General features: G+C 41.0%; 2 protein-coding genes across 6 annotated transcripts; both read right to left on the bottom strand.

Annotated features, from left to right (window-relative positions):
• Nucleotides 1-984: 984 nt before the first annotated feature.
• Nucleotides 985-12,469, bottom strand: ubtf (upstream binding transcription factor). Of its 4 annotated transcripts, none has more exons than XM_051388338.1 (21): nucleotides 10,976-12,469; nucleotides 9,128-9,186; nucleotides 8,625-8,797; nucleotides 8,440-8,523; nucleotides 8,188-8,343; nucleotides 8,025-8,089; nucleotides 7,781-7,907; nucleotides 7,584-7,694; nucleotides 7,357-7,490; nucleotides 7,118-7,259; nucleotides 6,985-7,026; nucleotides 6,739-6,849; nucleotides 5,837-5,992; nucleotides 5,584-5,730; nucleotides 5,247-5,357; nucleotides 5,062-5,150; nucleotides 4,777-4,966; nucleotides 4,635-4,682; nucleotides 4,437-4,490; nucleotides 4,239-4,340; nucleotides 985-4,144 (listed from the first exon to the last, which is right to left on the bottom strand). In XM_051388338.1, exons 2-21 carry the CDS (start codon nucleotides 9,162-9,164, stop codon nucleotides 4,019-4,021), a joined length of 2,205 nt encoding a protein of 734 aa, XP_051244298.1. In that variant the 5' UTR covers nucleotides 9,165-9,186; nucleotides 10,976-12,469; the 3' UTR covers nucleotides 985-4,018. The 4 variants fall into 4 exon arrangements, with proteins under 4 accessions (XP_051244298.1, XP_051244294.1, XP_051244297.1 ...); XM_051388334.1 differs by having other exon boundaries at nucleotides 985-4,147; nucleotides 10,976-12,468; XM_051388337.1 differs by having other exon boundaries at nucleotides 985-4,147; nucleotides 11,384-12,468.
• Nucleotides 12,470-13,167: 698 nt separating this feature from the next.
• On the bottom strand, nucleotides 13,168-23,427 carry slc4a1a (solute carrier family 4 member 1a (Diego blood group)). Of its 2 annotated transcripts, XM_051388332.1 has the most exons (21): nucleotides 23,261-23,427; nucleotides 21,898-21,977; nucleotides 21,578-21,633; nucleotides 20,108-20,217; nucleotides 19,974-20,020; nucleotides 19,718-19,883; nucleotides 19,503-19,638; nucleotides 19,337-19,406; nucleotides 19,190-19,232; nucleotides 18,917-19,101; nucleotides 18,615-18,822; nucleotides 17,955-18,158; nucleotides 17,716-17,864; nucleotides 17,424-17,618; nucleotides 17,052-17,297; nucleotides 16,841-16,930; nucleotides 15,730-15,896; nucleotides 15,397-15,638; nucleotides 15,130-15,299; nucleotides 14,308-14,481; nucleotides 13,168-14,181 (listed from the first exon to the last, which is right to left on the bottom strand). In XM_051388332.1, exons 2-21 carry the CDS (start codon nucleotides 21,922-21,924, stop codon nucleotides 14,104-14,106), a joined length of 2,763 nt encoding a protein of 920 aa, XP_051244292.1. In that variant the 5' UTR covers nucleotides 21,925-21,977; nucleotides 23,261-23,427; the 3' UTR covers nucleotides 13,168-14,103. The 2 variants fall into 2 exon arrangements, with proteins under 2 accessions (XP_051244292.1, XP_051244291.1); XM_051388331.1 differs by having other exon boundaries at nucleotides 17,716-18,158.
• Between the last annotated feature and the right edge of the window lie 527 nt (nucleotides 23,428-23,954).

Genomic DNA, 23,954 nt, shown 5'->3' with positions numbered 1-23,954 from the left:
CTATGAGAAACATTTATTTATAGAGCTGGCTTTGTGCACGAAGCCATTGTCATGTTTCCAGAATACCAGGAGCTCCTGTGTATCAACTAGTTTGTGCTTATTATTTCTTATTTCCTGATCTTAAGGCCTTGTAGTAGGATCCTTTCATTAAAAACTAGTTAAAACTTTATTATTTTGGTTTAATGCCTATATGTTGCATATTCCTTAACTCTGTGTTTCCCTGCCTGGGGGCAGGACTCCCAGAGTGGCAATGAGACGCTCTAATTAAAACCATATTTCTCCTTTATTTCCCTGACTTTTCTCTCTTTAGTTCCCCCCTTTAGTAAACAATTTGAGACAGGATTACTATTTGATTTAAGATGGTCATGATGCTTAGTTTTATGGGGACACAACCCCACCCCCCAAAAAAAGTTTGAAAACCAGTGAGTTAATGTGTTTAATTAAATTGTTGTACAGTAAATTTGGAGTATTGCGGTAAAGCAAACTGTGCATGTTGCACAGAGAGTTTGAGGAATGGGAGGTTATTAGTAGCTCATTTCCTGTGTTGTAGCAGGTTACTGTGGTCGTACAAGCTTTTGGCTTTTATTACAGAATATTTGATTATTTAATCATTTTTTAAAATTAAAATAGTGAAAAATTCCCAGTATGATTTCCCTCAGTGCAAGTTGACAAATCAATTTGTTGTTCTGTCCACCTAACAGTCTAAGACCAAAAGCTAATCAGTCTTTAATCAAGACAATCGGATCATTTCAGGTGCTGGAACTAGTGAATTTTGCTAAATAAATCACTTATATGATTATTAGATCTAAATTGTTTCCAATGAATTCATTAATTGATAAATCCAAAGCGTGGTATTGTGGAACTTACCATTAAAAACAGCCCCAGACCAGAAGTACAGCAGCAGCAGCCTTTGGGCCACATATACAGTGCTCTGACATTAGTGTCATTAGTTCAGCTCATAGGAGGTTACAACACAACACACACTTCTAACTGTTAAAGATCATTTTTTTTATTTGCCGAAAGACTTTAACTACAAGGACATAAGAACACCCTCAGCTATAGAAAACATCAAATTCTGTCAAATGGTCAGCAGTACAAACTTGTAAAGCTTTGCTGTCTTAGATATCTCTATAAACCAACATAAGGGAGAGAAGAAACAACTAAAACAGGTGAATTAAACCAAAAACTCTCCCCCATGAGTGAAAAACTCACTGGCCTCAGAAGTCACAGATGAGGGTTTGCAAACTTAAAGCACTAACAAAACAATAAGCACTCAATACAAAAACAGTATTTACAGAAAAATTACAAGATTTTAACCCCAATTCCTCTGGCAACTCAGTTCCCCCAAATCCCTTTTACAAACTCTCAGTGATCAATATCAGCAATCAGATTCCTTTTCCCTCCCCAAATCATTTAAATAGTTCACGCTGGTTTTGTTTCAGACAGTGATGAGATTCATAATGATCAAAATCAGTCCATTACTAACAGATTATTAATAGTTGCCATGTACTCATATGTCTGTGGACCCGAAGTGACAGTCATGAATGAAAAGTCCTGTCATTGGTCCGTGTTCTGGCAACCAATGACACGACAGCGTCGAGCAGAAAAATTACTAAAGACCTTTGGAGGAAAAAAAAAAAGATTTAACAATATCTACATTCATGGTGTTGGTAAGATGTCCCCATACAGGCACAAACATGCACACTGCAGTCACATCATGGTATGCAACAAAAACAGTAAAAACAGCACACATTAAAGCAAAGAAACACACTCACACCCCTCATATATACACAGTTCTGTGCATGCATGCACACAAACTCACACAGAGGGACAGATTTACGTTAAGTGCACACTTTTTTGGGATAAGCATCGGACTAAAACCCATGTGGATTACAGTCAATACCATTAGAATTTCAAAATGAACTTGAAAATGTTTGATGGAAACGCCATTCAGTTCAACATCCAACAAATGATTCCAGATGGATCCGAACACAACAATTAAAAACAAACCTATTAACAATTAAACTGCGAACGAAATGTAAAACGACAGTTCAGAGGAGAAACATACACCGACTGTGTGACATATCCTTTAAAAACACAGAGTCAGATTGAGCTCAAAGTGTGGGAAACCAGTGTTATCCCTTCAACGACAAACTGCTCTGGTCACACAGTAAACACTGTTTATTACTGCCAGGCCAGAACAAACTGCTGAGTCAGACAGAATTGTTTCAGACTGATGGATTTCTGTGTACAAGACATGTCAGTTAAGCTTGATGAATGACAGACACATGGCAATGGATACTGCAGTGCCTATAACACTTATTCACCCCCGTGGACCTTTTTTTATTTCACAACTCTGAAGCAGAGTGGATGTAATCAGGGGTTTTTTTTTTTTTATATACAAATCAACAGGCTCTAAACGGATCTAAATTAAGTCCAAATATTAAACAAAAATAACTGATTACATAAGTATTGAATGGTGCTTTTTTATACGTTACATAAGTTGAATGGAGATCACGTGTATAATTAAAAGAGTGACTTGTAAATACACATTTCCGGAAGCTCCTACAGCTTGTTATTCAACTGTCTAATAAAAAAAAATACATTGTGAAGACAAAGGAACACTATGAATCAAAAAGTTTACTGGAAACTACCACTCAGAGGGAAGAATACAAGAACATTTTCAAGGCACAGGATAGCCTTCAGAGTACAGTTATGTCAATCAGTAGGAAGAAATGTAAAGAATATGGCACAGCTGTAAATCTGCTTAGAGCAGGCTGTGTTGGTACAAAAAGAACATTACTGAGGGTTGGACTACCAAGTAGAGAATTTGAGTTGAAAACTGCTGCTCACTTTACAGTCCACAGATTGGCAGATTTGCAAAGACAAATGGCGGGAAATGCAGCGCCCATGTGCGCAAAGCTGATAAAGACTGATCCACGTTAGACTGCAGGCTGTAACTGCTGCCAAAGATGCTTGCAGTGTGAAACGTATGTAATCACTTTGGGTTTCTGCGCTTACAGATTGGTCTTACTCGTGACATTACAGGAAACGTTTGGAAAAGGTCAATGTCAGTTTCAGTTCTGCTTCAGTTTTACACGCAGACGTCGCAGCTGGATGTGGTTGGGTTTACTCTCAAGCAAATGAGTCATTTTGACCTAAATGTTGCAAAATTTCTTTAAAGATACATGTTCCGTTAACGAGTATCAAGACCTCATTACATCCACTTTGGTACAACATCGTAAAACAATAAAACATGAAAAAAGTCCAAGAGGGGGTGAATACTTTATGTAGACACTGTTATCTTTTAAATGAGAACATGGGTAAGTAACAAGTTCTGAAATTTTCCAGCAACAAAAAGACATTCATAATGGCTTGATTTTTTTCCTGAAAAAATACCACCTCTTTAAGAACCAAATGATAAAATCTACATCATAAATTGAGAATAGAGAACAACGCAACAAGGTTCTGGAAAAAAAAAATTCATGGAAACATTCTGAAGAGTGCAATTTTTCAGTACCCTGCACACACACCCCCCCCACCCCCCTCCCTAAAGTGATCCACCATACTATGTTCTTTGGCTCTATGAAGCCACCTGTTTTCAACTAATTACCAGAATAATAAAATAAACATTGGAGAGTTCATTCATCTCCCTCAACATTAAAACTCTAACCATAAACCATTGAACCTGTAAGTCAAAATTTAAACTAGCGGCAGAAATGTTCATCACCAAACCAGTGGGATGCTGTTTTTGGCATAACGTCAGCGGCCCGTGCTGTCAGATGACCATCACACCAGGGAGGGAATGAAACTGATTTTGGACATAAGGGCAGGTTCCCTCCTTGAGAATCACCAACGCAGCAACATAAAATGGGTGAGTGTGAAGTGGATGAGGCAATGCAGGGGCTCCCTCTGGTGGTGGGAGGAGAGCAGGGTTGGCACAGTGGCAGAGCTCCCTTGACTCTTGGCTCAGCTCAGCGCTGCTCAGTTCGTCTCACGACGACGACGACGGCCAGTTTCAGTCCGAATCAGAGTCCGACGACCCCTGTGAATTTGATTCGCTGCTGCTTTCTTCCGACTTGTTCTCCTTGTCCTCTGCCTCATCGTCATCTTCTTCATCGTCGTCGTCATCTTCATCCGCCTCCTTCTTTAAACAACAACGATAAACAATATATATTTAGCACAGTCACCTTCTTATTGTTTTTTCTGTGTACTGGAAAAAGACGGACGCCACTCACATCATCATCATCGTCATCATCCTCGCTGGATGACTCTGCCTCAGAGGAAGCCTTCCGCTCGTCCTCTTCTTCATCGTCGTCCTCTTCCTCCTCCTCCGTGTCCTGTGGGAAGAGAGATTTTCAGGTATGGCCGACAACAAAACATCAGCAAAAATACTGAGTCTGATTAATGAGAGAAGAACGAGAGCGTGCACTTACAGATTTCTTGGCCTTTGCCTTGGGGCCTCCTGGTTTTGCCGTAGTTCTTCGTTTCTGAAACGTCAAGGGATTAAACCGTTTTAAAATGTGCCAACGTAACATGTTAGAAAGATTAAAACATTTCAGAGCAACCGTATGCTTTCTAATTCAGTTTGTGACAGCACAATGCTAACCAGAGGAATGAAATAACTGACTTACTTGTGAGTTATACTCTTTATAAGTGTTTCTCTCTTGTGAAGACAAGCTCTGTGGAAGGATGGAGATGCATGTTAGATAAGTGTCCAAGATGTTTTGATCCCCCGTCCCCCCCCAGTCAAACAACAAAACAACCACTTCTTACAGCGAGCCACTGTTCCAGCTGGACTTTGTACTGTCGCTGCTTCTCCTCAGCGATCTTCTTGTAGTTGTCCTTGTTCTTTAGTGGTAACCTTTGCCAGCGGCTGCCGATCTCAGTCATCCGCTCCTTCATCGGGAGGTGATTCAGCTCTCCGTTGGACAGCATCTCTTGAGAGAACTTCTGATATCCGTTTCTAGAGAGTCAAAAGGAAGCACAAGTCACCACCGAGGTGTCCACAGAATAAGCACCCAACAGGTTGCACAGACGAGCTGGACGTGACAAACTTACGATGGTGGTTTCTTGGGTTCACCCTCAAACTTCATCTTCTTCCCTGAGGCAATGGTAGCAGCAGGAGAGCGCATCTCACACAGGTCTCTCTGTTGAGGAGAGTTAAGTCAACTATTAGCTCTCCCCGGTACTGTATACAGACGCTGTGGTCTTATACTGGACACTGTCAGTGAATTGCCACAAACCTCGTATCTTTTCTGGTCCTCTGCTGCCTTTTTGATCCACATAATTTTCTCCTTTTTCTCCATGGTGCTCCAGGTTGCTTCCATTGCTTTCTGTGCCTTTTGCCGGTCATTCTGCAAAAGCACACGCTCACATTAAATGCATTTGTGGCGACTGGCGAATAATGACACAAATTAATTAATTCCGGGTTTTTAACTTTGAGGAATTAATACATGTGATCAACCTTTTCAGGACATATTTTAATACATGCACTTTTATTATCACCTGTTCAATCCGTGTTTATGATGTTATGGAGCTAAAACTAAATTACCAGTTTGAATTGAGAGGAGAGATGCGTACCTTAAATCTGGCCAGGTAGTCTCCTATGACACTCTGCTGCCAGATGTCCTGTGCAGTCTTGGGTGGGTCCGGCAGACGACTACGATCCTCCTTCTCCTTCTTCTCTGACTCTGCCTTCAGGACTGTTTCTAAGCGTTTATACTTCTCCTAAATGACCAAGACAACAAGATAATTAGAAAATCTCACATATCAGTATGATTCTGTGACCTGACATCTCCTCAGCAGTATATGTTACATTGCATTGACAGGTTACCTTCTTCTTATCTGGCAGCTCATTCCACATACGGGCCAGGAGTCTTGTGAGCTCGCTGTCAGAAAGGTCCGGCCGCTCCTGTTGCAGTTTAGGACGTTTCTCCTCAGAGAAGATGAACATTGCTGAAATCGGCCTTTTGGGTTTCTCCGGATTGGCCTGCAAGTTACAGAGCAAGGAAATATCAGAAAACAATAGCACAGCATCTGAGTAACTTATTAAATGCCCGTAGAATATTGAACTTTTACTGTTTAATAGTAAGATGAATTAAACATATAGGAAATGGGACTTGAGCTTAACACACTAGAGTTTCACAATAATTCTAATTAATTATGCTGTGATCAACCAGAGTGATCGGTGCACAATGCATGCTGGTTAGACTTGTTTCTGACTCATGAGATTGAGACAGCTGCTGTTTTTTTAGGGCTAGGCACCGCAGTTACTCTACACCATCTGCAAGACCCAGGGCATAACAGGAAACACCTGCCTGTTGCCTGATCAAATATACTGGCTCTAAGTCTTGACCACAAGCACCACGTTTTCTGAGTAATTGTATTATTTAATGCAAGATTTCAGGGTATTAGCCTCATGCAATGAAGGTTTAATCTATTAAACATATTTTGTGTGGATGATAATAATAACAATACCGTTTATTTATATATCTGAATGTGGTCTGAAAGCGTAGAGGTAGAGGTAGAGATGGGTCTAGTGGGATGTAAACATTTCAGGGAACTTTTGTTTATTCTTTGAAGGCTGCTGGAAACTTAACTGACCTAACTGCAGCTTTTTCCACCACCTCCTCCTCCTGCTGCTGCTGCTGCTGCTGCTGCTGCTTGATCTTATCCACTTTTCCCAGTGAGGTCACAGTTCATGGGCCTAATGTGAAGTTTTATACTTGGTCTTACCTTTGCTTTAGTGTTCTTCTTTTTGGAGGCAGGACTGTTGGCTCCGGCGCCCCTCCTAAAACCTATCTTCTCCTCAGACAAGACCCGCTGCTGCTCCTCCTCTGACAAACTCTACAGATCCATATGGAATAGCAGAAGAAAACATACATAAGAAATTCTTGCAGCAAAGCACGCAAATGAGAACTGCAATAGCTCTGACATATAGTATATGTACAGTATATGTAGAAGTAGAAACCAAAGACTTACGCTGAGAAATCTGTTCATCTCAATTTCATACTCCTTTTTCCTCTGAAACAAAACCAAATAATTTTTTTTAGACAAAATTGTCAAAAAAATAAATATATTTTTTTTATTACACACTTGCTGATTCTGAACTCACCTGTTCACAGCGTTTCTGGTAGCCATCCTTCTCAGCCTGTTTCAGCAGCTTCCACCGTTGGCTACACATCACCATGCGCTCTGTGCTGGGTACGTCCTTCATGTTTGACATCAACTCCGCACAGAACATCGAGTAACCATTTCTGAAAGCATATGCACATTATACATTATATTTTTACAAATTCAACTCAACCAGCATCCTGCAGATGTGTCAGCGGGGGATTTGCAGCTGTGACTCACGGAGGTGGTTTGTCGGGTCTGCCGTCAGATTTGTCTTTCAGGTGCCTCTCGGCCTTGGTCAGGGTGGACTTTACGATATCATTTTGGGTCATGTTTAACTCTGGGTGCTGCTGGATGTACTCCCGCATTGTCCCCTAGAATATTGCAAACAAAAACATAGTTAACACTGAAGAAAGAAGGAAGGCATGTCATCATCACCCTTCGTAATTCTAACAGCCAAGTCTTACCTCATACAGTTTCCGCTGCTCCAGAGACTTGCCGATCCACTTGAGTCTCTTCTTGTCAGACAGCTGTGTCCACTGTTTGCCAAGACTGTCCTTAATGTCTTTAGTGGTGGCCTGGTGGCAGACAGAGAAAATTAACATCTGCGGTATCATGCAGTCACGGTTTAAGAGTACGTGGTGTAGTAGGTGCTTTAACTTACATCTGGGTGTGTCTTGAGGAAGGCCTTCTTTTCATGGTTGTACCACAGCTGTTGGGGGGTCTTGGGCTTCTCTGGTACATTTGAACCTTTCTTGGTCATGCTTTCCACAAGGTCTGGGTGTTCCTCTCTGCATTTACACATAACCCAACATTTAAGCACAATTAGCATCCTTAAATATACTGCAGGCGCAGGCCTTATATCCCCAGGGTTAATAATACTTAATTGTGAAAGGTAGTAATCTCACCTGAACTTCATCATGCTTATAACAAATGATTCTTTGTCTCTTAAGAAGTCGTCAACATATTTTTTCTGTGGACATGAAAAGAAAACAATGTTTTTGTTGGAATTTCAGACACTGTATCAAGTAGTGTCAAATGTATCAGCAGTGGCCTCTGTTTCTGACTAACCTTCTTCTTGTCGGGGAGCTCTCTGTACTTCTTGGAGAGGATTTTAGTTAGGTCTAGGTTGCTCATCTCAGGGTGCAACTTTGCGTACTTGGCCCTCTTTTCCATGAAGAAGCGAAAGTACGGCGTCAGTGGCTTCTTGGGGAAATCTGGATGTTTCTGTGTATCGTGGGGGGAAAAGCAGAGTGAATAAACTTGAGACTTAAGCTCCACTCAGACGACTAGTTTTTCATTATTTGTGTGATTTTAACTCACCTTTATTTTCTTGCCCTTGTAAGGATTTTTGATGTAGTCTTGGGCATCGACTATCAGCTCTGTTAGGGTCCGGAATTTACGAATCTGTGGATAAGGCAGATATAAAAAAAAAACATGCAAATTCAATTAAGTGTAAAAAAGACAATAAACAACAATCAATATCAATATTGCTAAACGTGGCTCACCTCTTTAGAGACCTCCTGCCACTTCTGCTTACACATCTCTGCTGTGTAGGAATTGAAGGCCACCTTCTGCCAGTCGAGGTGGGACTCGGACGTTTTGTATTTCGTCAGATCTTTCTGGGGCAGGGCCACTTTCATGGCCTCCAGCAGTTTTAATAGGTCATCCTGCGCCCACACTGTGATAACACAAAAAACAATAAATTAAAAAAAAAAAAACACTTTTGCAGCTGTCATTAATAAAATAAAGTCCCTTTACATACTGACTTTTTAATTGTGTGTGTAATAAACTGTTTTCTGTGGCTAAATAGTAAGTATAATCTTAGAAGATCACTATAATTGCTACAGGGACATGTCAAATACATTAATCAAATGCATCATTATATCATTAAGTTTTCATAATAGCAGATTTATTGTAATTGTGTGTGTCTTAAAAAGAATAATCAATATATTGTTTCTATGGATTAATTGTGGAATAAGAAGTTAACAAAGCTGTTAAAAAATCCCACCTTGGACTTGGGTGGTTGCCTCCATTTCCCCATTCATTTGTGAGTGTACTGTCTTGTATCTACAAAAAGAATTTTAAAAAATCAAGTTAACAAACAGTAACATTAACTTTAATAGAGAAAAAACATTGAAATCCGTAGGTTCATACTTCGCTCCTACACTCATAGTAGTTTATATAGTATAATAGTTGTTTATTAAATCACAGAATTTAATGATAATGTTATTTTAATGTGCAAATGATTCATACGATTTCTCAAAACAGTTATTTTGTCTTTGATATAAAAAGTAAAACTCCGATGTAACCAAGTCGTGGAATTTAAATTTGCCTCGACATAATGGTTTATGTTCATTACACCGCCCCTTAAACGTTTACGCTACATGGTGAGACATAGGCTATTGCTTGTGACGGCTTCAAATCTCAAATAACACTGCGGAGGGCTTCAACTAGCACAACTAGAGCGACAACAGGAGTCTCGGTCGAGCAAATTCTGCCAGCCGGAATCTGGCGTATTATTACAATCCTTATTCCACAACAAAAGTATCGTGGACACACAGGAGCGACCATTTTCTCTCTCTCTCGGTCCGCCCGGTAATGGAGGATTTTCTGTCGGAGGTTGGGGAGGATACACGGAAGGAGGAAGCGAATGGAAGTGGACGGACAGGCAGCTGTAGGCGACCAGCTGACCACGGACTGGGGATCTGCTTTCGGTCTCCGACAAGGGGGAATGGTGGCTTGGAAGTACTGCAGCCAAATGCGCCACTCGGCAGAGGCGCCTCATCACCGATGGACGCGGATCTAGCTCCGCCATGCAACCCTATAATCTTCCCTTCAAGTGTTTACTCAGGCTGGAGCGAGGAAATCGATATAAGATTCGCTTACAGTTAATAAATGTGTTCCAAGAGTATTTCCCACACCGCTTTATTCGGGTTTTTGGCGTTAAATATGGCGATTTAAGAGCAAAACCCAGAGCATTCTTCAGCGAGGCGTAGCCGAGCTGTGCTCCAATGATGGCGGCTGCTCGTTGTTCATCGTGTCCTTGGTGGCCGCAGCTCACTGTGGAGTCCACGGTGTGACCTGGCTACAGTAAAAACTATCATTATCAGTATTTTTGGGACTAAAAAGCTACCTTAACGCACACCTGGAGCCGTTATAACATCAAATATATCTTTAATTTCAGTATAATAATATTACAACATATGGATGATAACAAATTGGGAGCTCAAGCATTAAGTTACATGCCCAAGGGCAACTTGGCACGACAGATGAAAAATTTAAAAAGGCACTTTTCTCTTAATATATTTTAAAATGTTACCATTTAATACAAAACTTTGCGTTTAGCTAGCCGCATTTAATAATCTCCGGTTTGGTAGACCTCTACATAATTTTACTATTTACAACAAAACGTTTTAAAAAAACACTTATAACGGCAAAAATGTAGCTACCGTTAAACGTTTAAAATTCGTTACAATAGACTTAACGGAGTTCCGTAAAATTACATTTAAACAAATTGGGTAAACGTCCGAGATAAATGTCGTGGTGGTGGGTTGGAAGGACTTGCGGAGGCGCAGGAAGAAAGAAGAAAATGGAAAATGTTTTTTAACGGTTAAACGTTAAAGCCTCGACCTCACTTTACCGAAGAGTTCGTCTCAACGGAAACGTTAGCTGTTAACGGTTTGTGCTACAGTGTCGCGGATAAACTGTAGTTAAATTGTTTAGCTGGGGGAAAGAGAGAGAAAAAAAAAAAAAGCTCAAAGGAAACATGTTAACATCCGAGGAAGAGCAGCTTCACTGGCGCGACAAACAGCTCCAGGTCCGCCATGCTTCAGCTCTGCTCTACGAGGAAACCTACCGTGACAAGGTCCAATGGCGCACTGCAAACACAGAAAAACGGAGCTTAAAACTAAAGCCAGGGCGTTGCAGACTCCCTTCCCTCGGTCCAAAAGCGCATAAACGAGATCAAGAAGGCGGGTTCTCCGAGCTCGATCGTCGGTTGTTCTGGGCTAGTCAGTGAGAGAGAGAGGGGGAGAGAGAGGGCGAGTCTCTGCACGGTGAGATATTAAACCGAGATCCCTGATGGCTAACCGAGAGAGGCGGCTGGCTGTTCCGCCAACAGCCGCATGGAGGTCTCGGCGCGGAAACCACCGTTAATTCCCCCACGCAAATACCCCGGCTACAAGCACGAACAGTCGAGTTTCGATAACGGGAATTAGCATAAAACAGTCGCTTGGTGTACATTTTAAGCCGCTATCGCATTTACCTCCGGGTCTTACGTCCAGTTTCTTCCCCGCTGTAGAGGACAAGAAATTCGGCTATGGCCGACCTCGTCTGTACCCTGCCACAGCGGTTGGTTTATTTCGCTACCACAAAGAGGCTTGACGACCGCGGCGCTTTAACAACAAAATAAACATTAAACGGTAGATTTTGCGCGGTTTTAAAAACAACACAAAAAAACCCCCAACCTTATTCGGGGTTGTTTATCGCACACTCTCGCCGTTTTATGAAACCGAGCGGTTGTTTTGTTGGCTTACCTGTCTCTCGGCGTGAGCCTCGGTGTCGTTGTGGAGGAAGAAGGGGAGGGTTGAACGATAGCCAGCACTGCGCCGTCGGTCCTGGGCTCCAGTCCCCGCAGAGATGGTCCTTCCCCCCCGCCTCCATCTCACTCGCTGTCTCCCTCCACTCAGCGCGTAGCAGCTCCTCTCTCTCCATCCAACCATTTCGCCACGCCGGAACATCCACATTTTTTCCGACCTTGCGCCGTTGTTTCTGAACCCTAACCGAGAGCCATTATTTTGTTGCTCCCGCAGCCCGACGCTGTCAGATCTCCGGCCCGAAGTTTGAACCACGAATATTTCTAAACATGGCAGTGGAAAGTTTCATGAAAGCCGAAGTTGTGCCACTTGTTATCTAATATAAATACAATCAGCTTATCTCACATACTCCCATAACTTAGTATAATTAACATTTTTTTTTTTTTCATTTAAAAAATAAAAGTTTTTAATTTTCACTCATCAATGTCAGACTTCCACTTTAGAGAGATCTAAAATGGTCTTCTAAGCAAGCCTCCATGCATTTTCACATTGCTCGATTTCTCTTTTAGCAAATAGTAAGAGGCTGTTTGACAGCTTCATTTTGGCCCTGCATGTTTTTTTCTTTTCAACTCCACCTTGTGTGTTTGTGGGCGGAACCCGCGGCCGTCCAATCCAGTCAGTCCGATTCGAGGAAAACAAATGACTTTCAGGCCTTGTTAAAGTGTGCTGCGTTCCGTGGCTGTGGGAAATTTTGCCTTCATTGCGGGCACAAACATTGGATGTGGATGTGTTAATTTGACCGTGTTTAAAATAAAATGAAATAAATCATGAGAGGATATATATGAGACGTAATGTAACCATAGATTGGGAATTAATGCAAGCAGTTTTAAAAGCTCAGCTCATGATCTTGAAATGTTATTTCATCCAGTTTATTTTGACATACCGTGTTTATTGCGGATCATTTTTATTTAATTTCTTCATATTCATCAGTTTTTATTGTCAAATGTCCTGTTTCCTTATTTATTTATTTATTCCACTCTGTCTTTCCGTTCAATCATATAGGCTATCTGACTTTTTGATGAAAGTAGCGTTATGAACTGAAATAAGATATAAATGGCAACTGTTTGAAGGAGTTTCATTATGTTGTGTATTGACAAGTAATTACTTATTTATTTATTAAAACTCTGGTTCTCCATGACAGATTTGGACGTGGTATTGGTATCCGTGTAAAGGTTATTAAACCTTCCCATACTGTTTTTTTAATACTTAATCAGATCTGATTTAAATAAAGTAATTCAAACGTGAACATGTCTGAGCTAATTTTGCCAGCTGCCCCACTAGAAAACGACATGCTGCTTAATTTTGTACTTTACTGGACAACATTGAAGGCATCATTCAGCTGAGTGGCACGCAATTGAACAGCCCTCTCTTGTTACTTATAGGATGAAATGATAAAAACGATGTGAGTGATGTGAAATATTGTATTTTCTAATGCATTAATAAAGACAGGCACTTTATAGGCTGTTTTTATTTTTAATAAAATGAAAATCCATAGCATGTACAGTGTTTCAGGCACACAAACACATGGTAGGCAACACAAAAAGGCATAATAGGATGCATTTACAATTAAGCTTTTCCCTGATTATATCATAAGTACGACATCCGGCTCAAATAATTATATTTCATCATACACTATCCACCCATCACTTTTTATCACATTATATAATCATAAAAGCAATAATCAATCGGATATAAGTGCGTTACACAGCTTTCTATACACATTCTAAACAGGAACAGAAGAGACCAAATTCTTCAGGAAAACCATACACAATATGTCAAATGGGGAACACTTAGGTAATTGAAAACACATTTTGAAAATAAACAAAGGAAGGCTACTGTATGGGGCTAAAGGCTGGTGTGATAGTCCCATGAAAATGCATTATTTGTGCATGTGTAAAGAAGTGAATAGATCAAATGTGTTTAACTTAAATAGGGAACATTAAGTTAGGTGCAGTCATGTTATTACAACATGAGCAGATCTACAATGTGGCACCACTGGTATTCTAAAGCTATACTGTAGTTATGCACTAAAGAAAAAAACGTATAAATGGATTTACTTCACGTCTGAAGGGAAAATACTTCTGATTTAAATACATCAAATGTTTCTCCATCATAAAATCACTAAACAGTCTGATTTAAGAAACAAAAAAAGGGAAGCATTGTCAATAAACCCCAAACTAAAAGATGAAGAAACACAGATTCAGCTATTGGAATAATGTATGAATTCTAGAAATGAGAGGTAATTTCCTTTAAAGACAAATAATAATAACAGAACAGAATAGTTTGAAACTGTATGTTTACAACAATACATATTTTTAAAGATTAATGGCAGTCATGAAATTAGTTCATTTGAAAGTTTGTGAATGAAACATGAATGATATGGTGTTGTTTATGGGAGTGGGCACTCATCGTACACATCCTTCCCAGGTTCCTCCTCAAATGTCACTTTGGCATCATCTGCGTCCAGCTGCAACACACACACACACACACACACACACACACACACATCCAGTTACAACAGAGAAACCCAAGTAACACAATAATGTGTGCCTGACCTTAGAGGTTAATGCAACAGATACAGAGAGGTACTTACACATTTCATCTCCATGGGAGTGAAGAGCGTGCCGGTCATGACCATGCGCAGAGGAATGGTGAGAATGAGAACAAAAGGCAGTGCCAGGGAGAAGGGACTGATCTTCACCATCCACAAGAGAGCCAGGCACACGAGCTGGATCAGAGTGAATAGATGCATACGCAGGGTCTTCACCTACACAAATGAACAGAGGACAGGGTTAACAGGGAACACAGAGCCAAAGACTAACGTGGAAACAGAATGCTAATTCAGGCTAAGATAATTTACGGGGAGATTGTTATAGGCAATAAGAAAAAACAACGCATGTACAATTTAACGTGATAGTCTTTTGCATGGAAGGATTTCTGAAAGGGTCTACTGGACCCAGGAGTCCAAGGGTTCACAGGACCCCTGGGCCAGAGCCTCAGTTTGAAGTGACTGTTAACATTACTTGTTGGAAAGTTAGTTCAATTACTTTGAAAAAATGTGTGAAACAACCACAAATAGATGTGAAACAACCACAAATAGATGTGAAACAACCACAAAGAGATACAAAATGACCACAAAACAACCACAAAGAGTCACAAAATGACCACAAAAAGATGCAAAACAACCACAAAGAGACACAAAATGACCACAAAAAGATGCAAAACAACCACAAAGAGACACAAAATGACGACCAAAAGATGTAAAATGACCACAAACAGATTCAAAGTCACCACAAAGAGACACAAAATGATCATATTTCAGTCTATACCCAGTACAGCTATATGACTTCAGACACAAGGGTGTATAATATATTAATAATCAGAGCAAAGTCCTGTATTTCAGGAGGTTGCATACCCTGGTGGCATAGGCCTCAGAGGGATGGTATTTCTTTGGTGTAATCAACAGAAGCATCCTGTCCCACATCTGGATTCCACTCAGAGAGGTAATACCCATGTAGAGGAAGATGCCGAACAAGGCTGTCATAGGAATCATCTTCAGAATAGGTTCCATGAAAATAGAAACACCTGAAAATCACAGAAAGTGAATGATTATTAAGAAAAAAATGAAAATTGTATGCGACCCTGCTGTGTCTGTATCAGCACTGTAGATGGCAGCACCTACCAACCATGATGGCCACAAGAATGCCACTGATCCTCTGCTCTATCACCTTCTCAATCTCTGGTTTCGGGCCCTTGGTCATGACAGTGAGAGCGTTGGCGTGGGTGACAGATCGCACAGTAGCAGCGCTCAGCCATGGCACCCCGAAAATAGAGGCAATGCCTCCCATGGTGACCAGGATGAGCAGATCCCAGTGAAAACCAGATCCTTTCACCATCTTCCTCTCAGGTTTGCTCACAATCAGCCTGTCAATCCACAGAGAATATCAGAAGAAACTCTGGATGGGATTACATGGAGTAATATTGAAGGCTAATATACAACTATAGTGTCACTCACGTAGTAATCTGGGACTCCAGGAAGATGAGGATGAAGACGAGCAGTGCTGGTACACAGCAGGCGCCCATCATCCAATAGGGAAAAGGTTTTTTTATTCCCATGGGGCTGATGAACCAGCCCCTGGCTTTGGGGTTGGTCACCTCAACACCTTTTGGCACAACCAGTTTCTACAAGGGGACAGAAAGATCTTTAATCAGCTCATTTATAACAACAACAAAAAAATCACAGAACTGAGCATAGTTTCAGTTTGGCCATATTTGTATTTAAACTTGTGATCCAAAATGCTACAAGGAATGCCTCGATCCACTGTCACCTTAAACTACTAACCTTCAAGTCTAAGTTTATTTGTCATTTGTCATTAACTATAAAATAAAATAAAAATCAAAGCTGAAACTGTGTTTTGTTTCTTCAGGACTGTACAAATGGCCAAAACATCAGACAAAAGCTACAAGCATCTGTATGTGTCCATCATAAAGCTAAATGTAAATGGTCTGTTTGTTAAAATAAAAATGCAAATAACTGAACTGAATAAAACTTAGATATTTTATTGAAACAAAACTCTTGGGGCCAGAGTGAAAATTCTTGAATTTAATGGCTCAAATTTACTGCATTTGTCGTTGACCACACTAAATCCACCACACCCAGTGTGCGAACTATACAGTGGCTTTCGGGGGGGTTAACTTACAGCACGCTGACTAAAAACAGAGAAATTAAAAGTGGCAATTTACAGTACAGACTGAGTGGGACTAAGAAAGATGATTGTGATGTGAAGTTTATGAAATTGCAATCAAAGATGCATGCATATATCCTTATGAAAGTGAATTAGTGAGGAATCACCCTAATGCATGAATTATACATCAATAATATCCTAATTTTACGTATGATCCATGATGATGAACATACAGAGAAATGCAGGGCAAAAATGGAAGTATTTAAGACACCCCCCAATATTTCACAAACCATGTTTTTGGGGGAGCTCATATCTAAATAAGGGGAACCAGGCCCCCCTATAGTTCCTTAATACTAACATGTGAGATAACTAGATAAATAGATTTTTTTTCTTTTAGAGACTTAACTCAAAAAACTTATCTCACCACGACAAAACACTTACCTGAGTGTAAGCGTCCTCAATGCTGATATCCACTGCAATCATGAAGAAAATAGCAATGGGGACACCGAAATCTCCAATCAAACGACGAAGCTAGTGAGACAGAGAGCAAAAGATACATCATAGTCAAAATCACAGAACCTACTTAATTGGTTTTTCCATTTAGAGCCTTTTCAAAACTACACAATCTACAGACACAGGAAGTTGATCTTACCGGGCCAGGGAAGTAATGACCATTCTTGAAATGGCGGAGGAAGTATGCAATGAAGAAGCAACCAAACATCAGGCACATGGACAGCAGGGCAGTGTTGGGGTAGGGCCTTTCAACCTCAAGCTCATGAATGGTTACGTTGCCATCTGGATGGTACTCAATGTGCTCCTTGACGAGCGGGTGGAAGGGGTTTTCCATTGAGTCGTTCAGATGATCGTAGTTCAGAATCAGAGGGTGGGTTTTGAAGATCTGAGATGAGAAGTCAGAGGAAGCAAAATAAGAAACAACAAATGCGGGCGATTGCAGCGATGACTAAAAGGGAAAAAAGTGTCTGAAATGTGGTATGAAATGAATGAAGAGAGGAGGTGAGGAAACCTTGATGAGCTTATTGAAGGTCTCATAGATGAAGATGAGAGAGATGAGGATGGAGAAGATTTCCTGAGTGAAGCGGGAGATGAATCTGACCAGGAAGCTGCCTTCCACGGCCACAATGATGATCACGATCACTACCAGCCACATCCCCACCCAGATACGACCCACAATGTACTCAATGCCCTGGGACTTGCAGAACTAGTATGGAATGAATGTAGAAAAGTAGATGTTAACGAAGAAAAACTAGAGATTTATTTCAGGAGTTTTAACATTTGACAACTCATACAATACGTACAGCGAAAAAAGCTTCCTCAAACACCAGCAGTGGTCCGGAGAATCCGATGACAAGGACAGGCTGGGCGGCGATGAGACAGAAGATGACACCCTGAATGCTGGTAGAGATCATGAGCTCTGACACGCCCATCATTTTATCAGTTTTGTCAGCTAGAGTTAGATAAAAGAGAAAATAATTAATAATATCAAAGGTCAATAAACTGAGAGAATAGACACTCTCTATCTTGAGCTCTCTTTTACCCAGAAGGCCTCCAAAAGTGATGGCCGGAGACAGGGCGGCGAAGTAGATGAAGATGACGGCAGCGAGGACCTGAGGGTTCAGTGCGTCTGTGTAGTCGCTGATGTAGTGACGGAAACGGCGCTTCAAGTCCTTCACCATCCCGCCAAAAGGATAGCCTGTACGGGCCAGAGGGTCCTCCCGCGGCTCCTCTGGAGGTTTCTCAACTAGACAAACAAAGACATTAAATCACTAAATCTGCCTTTCCTTTTAATGCTAAAAAAAATGCAATAATTTACTTCAGCAATCCAGCTGATGGTTTGTTAACCTATAGTAAATCGGGTTCACAACAATTACAATAATTGCTCACCAATAATTTCTCAAACTTCAATCCTTCATAATGGAGTGGGTATCTAAGCATCTAATATCTAAGCTAATGGGCAGATGACTGTGGCTGCATATTTAATGGACAGGTATGAGAGGTATAAATCTTATCTAACACTCCAACATAAAGTAAATACACATATTTCTTAAAAAAATTACTTTTGCTTTAAAACAGACATATAAATCTATGATAAGAACCACATGTCAGCATTATATAGTAGGGATAGCGTAAACACACAAAAGCCTTGACGAATAACATTTAAGCTGTAAGTCTTGGCTGCTTTGTACTGTAAACTGACCTTTGACCCTGTCACCAAAGGCCAGACGGCTGTCGTTGGGACGGACTCTTTCACGCAGCATCTTCTTCTGGAAATTAATAACTGGCTCAAGCATTCCTTTATCTTGGATTTCAGTGGGAGGAATCACAATGCTGCAGTCCATGAAGTCAGCGATGGCGTTGGTCAGATCTGTGTTGGTCTGGGCCAAGAACGCCTCCAGACAGAACACCTGTCGGAGCGGAAACACAGAAAAGTTCAATTCACCTGCGCCAAACAAAGTAGGTTGGTGAGATTGTGTGGTCTCATTGCCGCATCTCTCTCACCCAGTCGGCCATCAGAGCACCCATGGCGCGGCCACATTGACTGTAGTCTATTTCGCTCTGGCTGGGGCCCACCAACACAAAGACAAAGCGAATAGGGACGGGACTCTCCAGGGCAGACTCAATCACCACAGAGTCAGTCAACCTCACAAAAGCCACAACTGGTTTCTCCAGGAGGTCCAGGGCACCTATAGAAAAAACACTCTTTTAGCCATGTCTGCTCCAGAATACAAAAACCTGGAGACACATAACTGCATCTGAATGACGTGAACATACCTGAGAGGACAACTGAGGCCTCCATGTTGTCAGAGCTGTCTCTCTGCAAAAACAAAATGTAAGCTCTGTTATGTGAATACACAATTTTGATTATCACTCAAAGGATGAAAATGGACAAACTGTGTAAAAAAGACCCAAAATGTATACCTTCTTGGTTACAGAAAAAGTCTGCATCTCAATGTCTCCAGAGGGAGTCACCACAGGTCCTTCAGTCTGACTGGAAGGGGAAATAAAATGAGCATAAGGTACATGCTGCACACATTTTTATGGCATTATGATTTTATAGAAATCAATGGTGGGTGCTGTGTGTTACCTGCGTCTCATGAGGAGAGCTCTCAGCAGGCCTTCACGATCACTTGCGCGGATCTCACCCTTGTTCAGTAGCTCATCGGCCACCTTCTCGGCCACAGCAGACAGACTGCTGGCGTTCATGTCGAAGATCACAGCCCCTGAGTGCATTTGAGTTGCTTTTAATTGAACATATTCATCAAACACAATTTCTGTTTAATTTAAGAAAACCAAAGTCACCTGTGCTCATGGTCTTGCGCAGCTGGATCAGGCTCTTAAAGGTGAGGTAAGAGACATGAGAAGGACTCCATATTCCTGTAGCAGGATTAAGGTTCTCCTCGTAGCCCACCCAGCGGCCAGTCTCCTGCCAGGTGTTGCCCTGGAGCTCATTCAGCTCCACATAGGCCTGTGACAATGCAGCGTGGTTAATAAATATACCAGCAGATAATGTTGGTTTCTATTAATGAACTTTTATATCTGATGAATGCCGACTAACTTGAGCATCCCCCCTGGTGGTGGCATTGGTGTTCAGGTTCAGGTAAGCTGAAATAAAGTGACAGAAAAGTGATTTGTGCACAGACATAAAAAGTCAAATCACCAACAGCTGCATGGCCTGTGAGGGGGACCTACCTTCTGAAACACTGGGGATGGCGACGGCCTTCATAGGTGGCTCATTCTCGCCCTCCTCCTCCTGCCTCCCCTGCTCCAGGTCATAGATGCCGCTTAGGCGAGGTGGAGTCCTGGTGGTGTGGAGAAACAGAAACAGGGATGAACAAATGCTTCATCTCCTAATGTCTCACCAGAACTTGCACACATCATGTCAGAGGTTGGTCTTGGTGCCTGTGAAGTGATTCAACACAGCCAGGGAGAGTAAATTATTATTATTATTATTATTATTTTTAATGCACTCCCATAATCGTGTCTGTAAGTTAAACTGGCTTTGAAGCCTGTAATTGTAGTTAGCAAATGCCTTAAATTTTTCAGTCTGCGATCAGTGCTATTCTCTCCTTGGCCACAGGAGGGCGATATTGCTCAACCTATTTCTTATCATTGACTGCTTGTACAGTTTGGTTTTGTGCCTTGAGATAAGACTCTCAGGCATATGTATCATGAGCTTAATAAAAAATAAAAGCTTCCTTCAAGGATTGGCTAAGCCTTCCCCAGCTGTGGCCCTAAAGCTGCTACATTGTGTGAAAGTTATTTCTGACTTATCACTAGCTGAAAATACCCTGTAGTCTGTAAATCAGAAATTTTTCTGAAAGCAAATGAATGGAAAAGCTAAATCACCTTGTCCATGTGCATACTTCAAGGTAAGTATTCCTGATTTTATTTAAATTTTGGTAAATACTTAATAATACTTAACAATTGTATAGTTAACAGATGGATTGAATGCTTTATAAGCTTAAGCATAGGAATGTGACTTGACTTCAGCATAACCCTAAACTTAAACCTGCATTCATTTCTTTTTTGACAACTTGAGGGCAGTGCAAACAAGCTGCTGACATAACATTATCCAGTTACTTTATTATACACGGAGCAACATTAGCTTGCCCTGGAATTTGTATTTCTGGTCACCTGATGAATGTATTCGCTCTCCCTTTAGGTCAGGTATCTGCTATCTACCACAAGCTGTTTATACAGCTGGCCCGGTAACAAACAGTGGTGATTATCAGAACATTTTTACTTAAAATAGCTGCCTGCTCCAGCTAGAATACATCAAAACTTTAAAAACAAGGAGCCAAGAGTGGCTAAAATGCTCCATAGAGCTGGTAGGGACAGCAGATTTGGTCATAATTCTCTAAAGTAATCTGATACATTGTAAAAACAAATTCTTAGAGCAGTTTAACTCCTATAACTTAAACCTATATATATATTGTTTCATTTGATTGGAGGGATTTGTTGGGGTGGTACACATCTTGGGAGCACTGCCTGAAATGCTCAATTCAGGGCAAGAAAGACCCAATACCTTTATCTTATCAGACACAGGATGCAGAATTCCTGCACATATTTACAGTACATATACAGAGTGGTGTAGGCATGCAAACTTAACCTGCACAGCAGTGGTGAAACAGAGAGGCCTAAATGAGAGAATGGACTCACAGTCTCACTGGAGAGGGGAAAGCTGAGTCATTGTCTTCATACGACATGTCACTGCCCTAGACGAGAGGGAAAGTTGAGAAGGAATTAATTGAAGAAAGTTGGATGAAAATGAAACGATAAAAGGAAAATAGGTTTTACTGGAGATTTATTGAACATATAAAACTCCACATTCTCCACCCAGAGCAAATTTTTCAGAATCATCTGAGCACACTACTGTGGAGTTATGACAATATATCTTGCGGCAGTTGTAATGCTAAATGTACTGAATCTAAATGTGGAAGATGTTACACTGTTGAGAAGTTAAAGAAAAAAAGACCCACCTCCTCAAAACTGAGATTGTTTTCCATTGATATTTTTCAGGTGTTGAATCTTTGAATTCTCAGCTACTTTTATGCATTCCCTAAGACAGAAAATGAGTGGATGAGCATGAAAAACACATATATAACACTATTATTATATAGTTAGAAATTACCAAAGCATTAAAACATTAAACTTTTGTTAATTATTTTTGCTGGTGATTATTGAGTCGAGGGTTTTCACTTTGACAGGTGCACCTACAGCATCCAAAGCACAGAATCTGCTATAAATATATATTATATTCTTATAGTAATCATTGCAAACGTACCATTATTCTGTAGCAAACTTGGCAGGGTGTTTTAACTATTAAGGAACATGTTTGTTACTTTACAGAAACCAATAAGACCTGCTTTTAGGCAGCTTTGGTGAAGATACCGCCATCTACCATCAGACAGCTGCTCTGAGTCTGCCTGCAGATCTACGGCTCGGGACAGATAGTCAATTAGCCGTTGAGAATGTGAACTGCGTTGTAGTTTAAATAGAAGACGTACATAGCCTTATCTCTGGGTTACACCCTTCTTCAACCAGACTTCTCTGTTCTCCTCAGTAACAGTACAGTGAAATGCTTTAAATGCCGCTACTGTAATATCAAGTAATACAAAAATAATAATACATTCAGACAGAAATACTGAAAAATCACCACAATCTTATAATGTAACATTGTGTGATATTTTTTTGTGGATTTAACAAACAACTGAACAAACCTTGCTCTTTTTTTTGTACAATTGCAATTAAATATTTTTTCTTAGTGGATGAAGGGCCAGTTTTACAGCTTCATTTCATACATGTACAAAACTGATAAGAAATGTTTGATAGTAATGACTGAAAGAAACAAATCTACAAATATGGCCAGTACATCTGAGCGTGTTATGGTGCCACATATTAACAAGACATTGCCATTTAGTGGTAAGAATATAAAGACATTTTTAAAAAAGGCAAAATAAGTAGGTGAAATATTTCTAAAACTGCTACAGCTGATGAAAATCCTCAATGGCTTTCACTAACTGAAGATAATAATTCAACTTGACCTTGACCACAAATGAGTATAAAATCTTTGAATTGAATTTGACAGGAAATATGCACAACAAACATCTTTGTTTGAAAAGGTTAATATTATTTTCCTAGAACATTATTTCAGCTCATGAAAAGAATTTAGACTGAACTACCGCCCTTATCTTGCGAACATGGCAGAGACATAACAGGTTAGAATAAGCTCCTCTCCTATCAGGGAACCTTCAGATATCCATCCTGTTTGACCTCTACACTCTAGTCCAGCAGTACCACAAAGTATGTCTGACCCCTGTCCAGAGAAGGCCACACCCTTACCTGCATGCAGGTACTCCCACCTGGTCTCCGGCACTGGAAACAGGACAACCTCTGTCAGCCTAGACGAGCCTGGTGATAAAGTGAGCCAGGACAAACCAAAAGATGAGTACAGAGAAAGAACGACAGGAGCGGGAACACCCATTTGAAACTACGTCGTCCCACAGAAGTGATGTACCCCACAACCCCCCTGGTTGCTGAGCAACCTGGCGGGGGGGTAATGGAGATAAGGCCTGCGTAACAGAGAAGCATCCCTATCGGTCAGGGACACCTTGCGGCAGGGATATCCCAACCCTAGTTTGCCCGCTCCGCCCTCCCAAGCTTGAACCAGGTCTGAGTTTGGTCCGGGGGCAGTAAGAGGAACCTGTCTTGTTTGGACCAGCAAGCCTAAAGTCGTCCTAACTGAGGGGCACACAGGGGGTAAAGAGGGTAGGAAAGGGGGCAACATATAGTATCAGAAGGAACACATCTTGGTACGTCATCTTGTTTACGTACTGGGGACTCCCTTGCGATGGGGGGGTAGTTCCTCTACACTTGATTATCTTGAGGAAAGTGATGAGATAAACATATTAAACCCAGATTTTTCATTGCAGCCTTCAAGCTCACTTAGTTTGTCTTTAGTATGTGTGAAGCGGTAGCGACAGGGTTAGAAATCTTCTGCAGCTGACTGGAAGTGGATGCTAGGGGTCCAACCCAG

This window comes from Dicentrarchus labrax, unplaced genomic scaffold, assembly GCF_905237075.1.
Source record: "Dicentrarchus labrax unplaced genomic scaffold, dlabrax2021, whole genome shotgun sequence".
NCBI lineage: Eukaryota > Metazoa > Chordata > Actinopteri > Moronidae > Dicentrarchus > Dicentrarchus labrax.
Note: the sequence above shows the minus strand (reverse complement) of the source record. Positions and strands in the feature narration are given on the sequence as shown.